The 7,965-nt window shown below is 39.2% G+C and overlaps 1 protein-coding gene across 3 annotated transcripts; it reads right to left on the bottom strand.

The window, feature by feature from the left end:
- Nucleotides 1-374: 374 nt before the first annotated feature.
- Nucleotides 375-5,576, bottom strand: LOC122089825 (transcription factor GAMYB-like). 3 transcript variants are annotated; one of them, XM_042659532.1, is made up of 4 exons: nt 5,418-5,576; nt 2,921-3,345; nt 1,086-2,100; nt 375-993 (listed from the first exon to the last, which is right to left on the bottom strand). In XM_042659532.1, exons 2-4 carry the CDS (start codon nt 3,284-3,286, stop codon nt 683-685), a joined length of 1,692 nt encoding a protein of 563 aa, XP_042515466.1. In that variant the 5' UTR covers nt 3,287-3,345; nt 5,418-5,576; the 3' UTR covers nt 375-682. The 3 variants fall into 3 exon arrangements, with proteins under 3 accessions (XP_042515466.1, XP_042515464.1, XP_042515465.1); XM_042659530.1 differs by lacking the exon at nt 5,418-5,576 and adding an exon at nt 4,949-5,280; XM_042659531.1 differs by lacking the exon at nt 5,418-5,576 and adding an exon at nt 4,320-4,912.
- Between the last annotated feature and the right edge of the window lie 2,389 nt (nt 5,577-7,965).

Raw genomic sequence — 7,965 nt, 5'->3', positions numbered from 1 at the left:
CATCATACCATGTCTCTTGGCAAATACTTGCTCAAAAGCACAGTAAATAGACTAAAAGACAAGCTATCACCCCCACCCCTCTTCATTCAACACTAAAGAGCTAGGATTGACAATACAAGTTATGTATAGTTCAGAAAGAAATGTTTGTTAGGTTTGAGGGAATCATAAGTGCATTTCATCGAAAAAACAATTAGACAATCAGTTCAAAAGATGCTCTACTGTTTCCAGAGAAAACAATAGCCCCATTGATCCACACTGAAATAAAGGGAAGAGGGGGAAAATTGCAGGAATCACTAAAATTAATGTATTACTGCATTCCCCTTCCCAACTAACCATAAAAACCAATTTGCAAAGGGAATAAGAGGAATCATAAATTTTATGCAGACACCCTCCAATAATCAAATTAATTGATCAAATAATCCAAAACCATGCATCAAGGGTGCACAGGGATTCTACCACTATAACAAGAGCCTGCCTGTACTTATGCACTACATCCTCACACAGATGAATTGTACTGGCTAAAGAAGCATAACCATCCATAGGTTGAAGACTGAACCACAAACAAATGACTTTTACACATTGTATCATAAACCAAATACTCAGTGACCTTTCTATCAAGGTTGAGACCAGGTTAAAATGCCCATAAACAGATCTTCACCATTAATGACTAGCCAGAAAGATTTTAAGGGAGTTCAGACATTTGACAGACAGAAGGCATGTTATTCCATGCACAAAACCCAAGGTCCAATCCTTGACCTCGTGAAGAAGATCCAGCAGACATCTCCTTGTAATCACTGCAGAAATCCTCACCAAGAAGTGTTGCGATAGTATCACTCGCAGCAGAATGGTCCTTACCACACCCGGGAGTCCGATCAAACCAGTCTGAACCAAGTAAAGCATCTGGCCTAGAAAAGTCCAACCGAGTTGAAATTTCTCTTGCTCCGCCGCCCAAGTTTGGGACGTGTTCAACCACATCGGGCTTCACATCAGATCCTGTGGAAACCACACATCAGAAGCTGCATTTATAACATAAAACTGGTGAATCTGCATACTGGAAGGACTCGTGGGAGAAAAAACAAGCTCACCAAGCATGGTCTCGGTGGGAGGGGCATCTTCCAATGAACTTCCACTGATAGGAGTACACTCACTGAAAACAGATGCAGCAGAACGACCCAATGGAGAAATGGGATCACTGTATTCTTCCCATTCTGGGTCACATAGATTCAGGTTTGAGCTATCCATCATTTCACTGGGCGTAACAACAGATGAACTCGAGCTTTTCTCAGATGAATGATTCTTTGCACTGCTTAAAGTCTGTGCTTCATGCAGTAACGCATCTAACAGACCACTATTTCGTGGTGAAAGACAATCCGATTGCGCAGGCTCATTCAATGGAGGAGACTGAATAAAGGTATCAACAGACTCAAGTGAAGGTGGTGGAGGCGGAGATGTGCCCCAACTACTAAAATCACTATCTGAATATTGGAGTGAAGGGAGCTCCAACTTCACAGCCCCAGAAAAGGGCTTAGAAGCAGAGAAGTTGCCATTTAAAAGGGCATGGCTACCAGGTATTACACCAAAGTGCTGAAGATTCTTGTTGTCAGGGTCAGGGTCAGGATCATATGGGAAAGACAACCCAAATGATCGATGGACCTTCTCGCAAGTATCATTCTGAAACTGGTCATATGTAGGAAGTGCAGGGGTGACACTGCCATTAAAACCAGGAAACGCCTCAGATTCTCGGAGTCGCTTTGGACGATGGGCTGTTGTGGGAATGAAGCTGTAATTATGAGCTGAACCCAGGCTTTGTGTCAGAATGTTACTAGCCGATAAATCAGGCAGTGCTGGTGCATAAGATAAAACACCTGAACTGGCCTTCAAATTGTCAAATACAACATCAGGAATCTCATAGTTTGACTGCAGAATATCATTATGCCGTGGATCCCCACCATTGAATTCACCAGAGTTTTGACACAGCTGACTCTCATTCAATGCCTGTAAACAGACATCCGGAGGATAAAGTGGTAAACCAGCACGTTGTAGTCTCTTGATTCGGGTGTTCCAGTAGTTTTTTATCTCATTATCCGTGCGTCCCGGCAACTAAAAATAGAAATAGGGACAAAATCTCAGGAACAAAAAAAAAAAAAAAAAAAAATACCAACTATGAAGAGGGAGAATAAATAATTAGCCTGAAGAAAAATATATGACACATGAAACACTTCATTCAAAATTTAACATTCAATAATGAATTTTCAATGTTCAACACTGAACTCACAGTTCTCAATTACAAGATTCTGTAACTGTATGTAAATTTTCACTTATTTGCTGGCTGTTGCATAATACAGAATATGGGTTGCAATGCAAGCTCATAAAGGACAAAAAGAACATGTTATCTTTGCCCCACCCTCCCCAAAAAAGATCATTCTTAAATTGAAACAATGTTGATAGATGACAGGATTTTGGGTAATAATTAAAAAACAATTGAACATATTCCACAAAACATCATAGCTACAACAGGGGACTATCTAATATATTGAATGCATACACAACACCAAGAATAAGATAGCTATAACATTCTCTCTCAGAAGCCAGCCACTGTCAAGCATGACATATGACATCTAATTCCCCAGAATCTTTAAGGGAATGAAAGAAATAAAAATGTACGAAAATTTCAAGCATTGGTAGAGATCTCAGAGCATATTGTATAAGCAAAATTTGCTTCCATGTCAATTATATCGGGGATGTAATAGACCAAATGGAACTTGATGCAAGAGCTTCTAAACAAGAAAGTGTTTCTAACAGTTTGCGCAACAATACTCATATATATCAGAAATCGCTACAACACATATAAATCTCAGAAATCAGAGAAAAATAATGATTTAACGACAAACATAAAGAAGACTAGAGGAGATAGACATACATGAGCGGCCATTCGGGCCCATTTGTTCCCCATACTGGCATGGAGTTCGATGATTAGCCTTTCTTCTTCTGCAGTGAAAGCACCCTTTTTCAAGTTCGGTCTCAGGTGATTTGCCCATCTCAGACGACAGCTTTTACCACAGCGGAAGAGCCCTGAGAGCTTCTGGACAGCATTCCAGTTCCCCTCTCCATGCTTCTTGACATAATCGACCAAGACCGCATCTTCTGCCGATGTCCATGGCCCTTTCTTCAAAACAGTCCCCCCACCCAAGCTTCCACCAGAACTACCTTCATCAACCAATGGTGAATCTGTCTTGTCCTTAGACTGCATGCTATCTTCACTCTCATTATTTTTATGACCCATCATCACCTTCAATGTAACTCCAAACCAATCGCAGGTGACCAATCAAAACCATCCAAACAGAACTGTATCACCATGAAAAAATACTGGGATCAGCATAAGAAAATCAATCACAGAAATAGAAATTGATGCACATCTCAAATCTAGGGCAATCATTCCATGGAGAAAGACCTCAACAATCCCAGAAGCCCAGAAAGTAACCAGCAGAAAACCGATTTAAATCCAGGAGGTGGGAGACACCAAAAAGTTCAATGATTGAAAATAAAATACCAATAGATCTAGAGTTCGGTAGTCAGGACATAATTAACAAGGGAATTAAATAATAAATACACAACTAAAGCATAGATTTCTTTTTCAAAGACAGTAAATAAATTTTGAGATTATTAAGAGAGTTTTTTTTTTTTTGGGGGGGGGGGGGTGTTGGGGACCAAAGTCGCAAAGGAGAAAAATTTACAAGGTACTAAAAGAAGAAACGATCAGAGTGACAACGACACAGAGGTGTCCAAAACTTAATCAGAGCTTGAAATCAGAAAAGGAACAGAGAATATAACATCAAGACCAACAAAACCCAGTATATTGGAACTTATTTTAGCTGATGAAGTAACCAAATTTTTACGAAAATCACCTATTGCGAAAACCCGAAAGAAAAATGGAGCAATTATGGCACTATAATCCTGAGGAAACCAGGTTTTAGCAGTTTCTCAGTTCCGCCAACAAAGACAAAGAGGCTCCATAAATTTCTCAACCACAATAGCAGTCGAAAGCGACAGACTAAACTAAATACAGAATACAGAATAAAAAAAAAAAAAAAAAAGCAGAAATAAACGTGAAAAATGGCTGACACAGAAGAATAGAATTAGCAAGAAAGCAGAAAGAAATCAAAACCCTCTTCAGGAAATTATCGAAGCTGCAAAGTCAGAGAACCCCAAAATCGGAGAAAAAATGTAAATTAGAGAACTAAATCAGAAATTAAAAGCACATCCCAATCTCTTTAGCTGCAATAAAATCAGCAGCCTTTCCTCGTAAAAAAAGAGATTACCTGAATATAATCGAGCTGGTAAAGTAGAACCAATTCAGAATAGCGACCAGTATTTAAGAAATACAGAATCGCAATTTAGCTTCAATAACCAAGAACCCAGCTCAGAATTCGCCGAAGAAAAGTCGAGGGAAAAAAAAAACCCCGAATATGCTTCAATGTTGTGACTCAATCAGCTTAGCAAAAACACCCAATCACCCAAAAAGACAAACCCTAGTTACCCTAACTCGCACTCAAAATCCCCCAATTCAAACATGGGTTCCACGATTAAAGCAAAACGCAATACAAACCCAGATCAAAGAAACTTGAAACCCAAACCCTAACCCACAAATCCAAAAAAAAAAAAAAAAAAAAAAAAAAAAAAAAACAAAAAACAAAAAATAATCTAAATTCAGTTGAAAGCAAATCAAACAAAACGAAGAGAATTCTATCGGTAATCGGAAAAGAGCTGAGATTAGATTTAAGAATGTAGAAGAGAAAGATAGGGTTTGTGAGGGAAAGGTGGGGCGTCGAAACCCTAAAAAGAAAGGGTGAGTTGATTGATGAGAGAGAGAGAGAGAGAGAGAGAGAGGAAGAGATTAGAAATGGCGAGAGGAGCGCAAAAGTAGGAGAGAGAGAGGAGGAGAGAGTACCAGCTTAGAGTTTATTCCTTCCTAGCCTTCTTCCTCTTGCCCCCATTGTCACGGCCAGACTTTGTGTGTGTGAGAGAGAGAAGCTAGAGAGAGAAAATAATATAGAAGAAATGATGATTTCAAAGGACTGGTCTCACACTTCCCCCTCCTCTCGTTACCACCCAAATATGCATATAACCCAAAGGAGTAATGAAGATTAATATATATAGCTAAATAATTTTTTTTTTTGGTAACTATATAGCTAAATAATAAGGTCATGGTCAGATGTGTGGAAAAAAATCGCCTGCAATTCCGATCTCGTACAATTTCGTGCAGAAATTGTAGACGATTTCAACCCCAGATGTGATCATGTTACTACATATATACATATATGATGACTGGTATGTATGTATGAAAGATGGATGTTTTCATAATGCATGGCATGTCTGCATTTGTGCATGATGAAGCTTAACCCCGCTGAGAAGTGCACCTGTGGGGTTCCTGACCCATTGGATGATTTCAGGATTAGAATTTCCTACAAGGATACTGTAAGAAGGAATTTGCATACTACATCAATGAAGGATTGAAAACGTTATCATCCATATGGTGTGCACATGGGATCCATATGGCCAAAATAATGGAGTAAGTGTTAGCGTGGGTTCCTTTGTTCATTATGTGATAAGGATATAAAAGAATCTATACAAGAGCAGCAACATGTGACTCCTTTTTTGAAACGTATATAGAAATTTAGGGCAAGAGATCGATGATTGGATGTGTAGCCCTACAACAACACTAAATGGGGTTTCTGATCGTCGGTTTCTGACATCACGAGGAAGGGTGGTCAATTTGCGTGTTCATGTGTTAGGGTGGTCAATTTGCGTGTTCCTATGCCAATAAGAGCTAACATGCACAAGGGCAACATAGATGGGGTTTATGAGCGTTGGTTTCTAATATCATGAGGAAGGAGTGGTCAATTTGCATGGTCCTATGTCAGGGTGCAAGGGGCCACGCGGGTAGGCAACATTCTTTTTACCATAGATTTATATCAAATTTTATTTTTGGTAAAAAAAAAATTATATCAAATTATGTATAATAAAGATGAGTTATGATTAAGAAACGGGCGTATCTGATGCATGAGGCTTTGGCATGTGAGAAGGATATAAAAGAATCTATACAAAAGCAGCAAGCAGCACATAACTCCTTTTTCCAAAACGTATATAGAAATTTAGGGCAAGAGATCGATGATTGGACCATGGCCCTGCAACAACATTGAAGCTAATGAGAGTTAACATGAACAAGGGTAACATAGATGGGGTTTCTGAGTGTTGATTTTTGATATCACGAGGAAGGGGTGGTCAATTTGCGTGTTCTTGTTTCAGGGTGCAATGGTCACGCGGCTAGGCAACATTCATTTTACCATAGATTTATATCAAATTTTATTTTTGGTAAAAAGAGATTATATCATTTTGTGTATAATAAAGATGTTATGATTAAGAAACAGGTGAATCCGATGCATGAGGCTCTGGCATGTTAGAAGGTATAAAGGAATCTATACAAGAGCAGCATCACATGACACCTTTCGAAACATATATAGAAATTTAGGGCAAGAGAGCAATGATTGGATGCATGGTCCTGCAACAACACTGAAGCCAATGAGAGCTAACATGCACAAGAGCAAAATAGATGGGGTTTCTGAGCGTCGGTTTCTGATATCACTAGGAAGGGATGGTTAATTTGTGTGTTCCTGTGTCAGGATGCAAGGGCCATGCGGCTAGGCAACGTTCTTTTTACCATAGATTTATATCAAATTTTATTTTTGGTAAAAAGAGATTTATATCAATTTTTGTATAATAAAGATGAGTTATGATTAAGAAACGGACGTATTCGATGCACGAGGCTCTGGCATGTGAGAAGGATATAAAAGAATCTATACAAGAGCAACAACACATAACTCCTGTTTCCAAAACGTATGTAGAAATTTAGGGCAAGAGATCGATGATTGGACGCATGGCCCTGCAACAACACTGAAGCCAATAAGAGCTAACATGCACAAGGGCAACATAGATGGTGTTTTTGAGCGTCAGTTTCTGATATCACGAGGAAGGGGTGGTCAATTTGTGTGTTCCTGTGTCAGGGTGCAAGGGCCACGCGACTAGGCAACGTTCTTTTTGCCATAGATTTATATCAAATTTTATTTTTGGTAAAAAGAGATTTATATCAATTTATGTATAATAAAGATGAGTTATGATTCAAAAAGGGGCTTATCTGATGCACGAGGCTATGGTATGTGTGAGGTCTGGAAAAAGATGAGTTATTGATTAAGTACCAAAATTCTATATTTAAGTTGATTCTTCTTCTTCTTCTTCTTGTGTTTTTTTTTTTAAAGGCTCTTTGGTCTTAGGTGCACCCTACGCTACATGCATTTCTATTTTAACTCTTTTTCCCTCTCTTCTTAAATAAATGAAAGGCGAATAAAAAACCTTGCTCGCTTACATGGTTTTACACCTAGACACATGGAGCAGGGGTAGGGGCATCTTTTTCACAGCCCGCCCATATGTCTGGGCTTGGAGAATGCAAGTGGATAGGGTTATTTGTCTCATAAATGAATAAAAATAGGGAAAAAAGACTCTATACGAGAGTATAAAGGCTGCACCAAAACACAAATAGAACAAAATAACTGCCCCAACCCCATGAAAGGTACAAATGTCCACCATGTTGATGCTTCTACATGTGCCTCATCGGCCCCAATGCTAGTGCCAGAGCCACACTCCCAGATAGAGAACTTTGCCCTAAAAAATAAAAATGTCCACAGGCGTGGGGTATGCCTTAGGTTTAGGAACCCTTTCCCTTTTAAGAAGAAAGAACATGAAAATAACAAAAATAAACCAAGCTTAGCCAACCCAAATTCGATAGAGGTCATCCTACAATGAGATATCCTAGCCCAACCTCAGGCCAGGCCGTACATGGGCCAAGGATTGAAAGCCTTGGGTTGGGCAATGTTCCAGTTGCAGCCTACTTTAAAAAATGCACTCATGAGC

Source organism: Macadamia integrifolia, chromosome 9 (genome assembly GCF_013358625.1).
Source record: "Macadamia integrifolia cultivar HAES 741 chromosome 9, SCU_Mint_v3, whole genome shotgun sequence".
Lineage (NCBI taxonomy): Eukaryota > Viridiplantae > Streptophyta > Magnoliopsida > Proteales > Proteaceae > Macadamia > Macadamia integrifolia.
The sequence above is the reverse complement of the archived record's forward strand: the minus strand, read 5'-3'. Positions and strand labels throughout refer to the sequence as shown.

What these genes read in the sequence shown, in the direction of transcription:
- LOC122089825 (XM_042659532.1), bottom strand. Translation starts at nt 3,286, where the DNA reads ATGATGGGTCATAAAAATAATGAGAGTGAAGATAGCATGCAGTCTAAG. An exon ending in GGGCCCGAATGGCCGCTCAT is followed by an intron (nt 2,101 to 2,920) that starts GTATGTCTATCT and finishes TTCTATTTTTAG; the next exon opens with TTGCCGGGACGCACGGATAA. An exon ending in TCCCACCGAGACCATGCTTG is followed by an intron (nt 994 to 1,085) that starts GTGAGCTTGTTT and finishes TGGTTTCCACAG; the next exon opens with GATCTGATGTGAAGCCCGAT.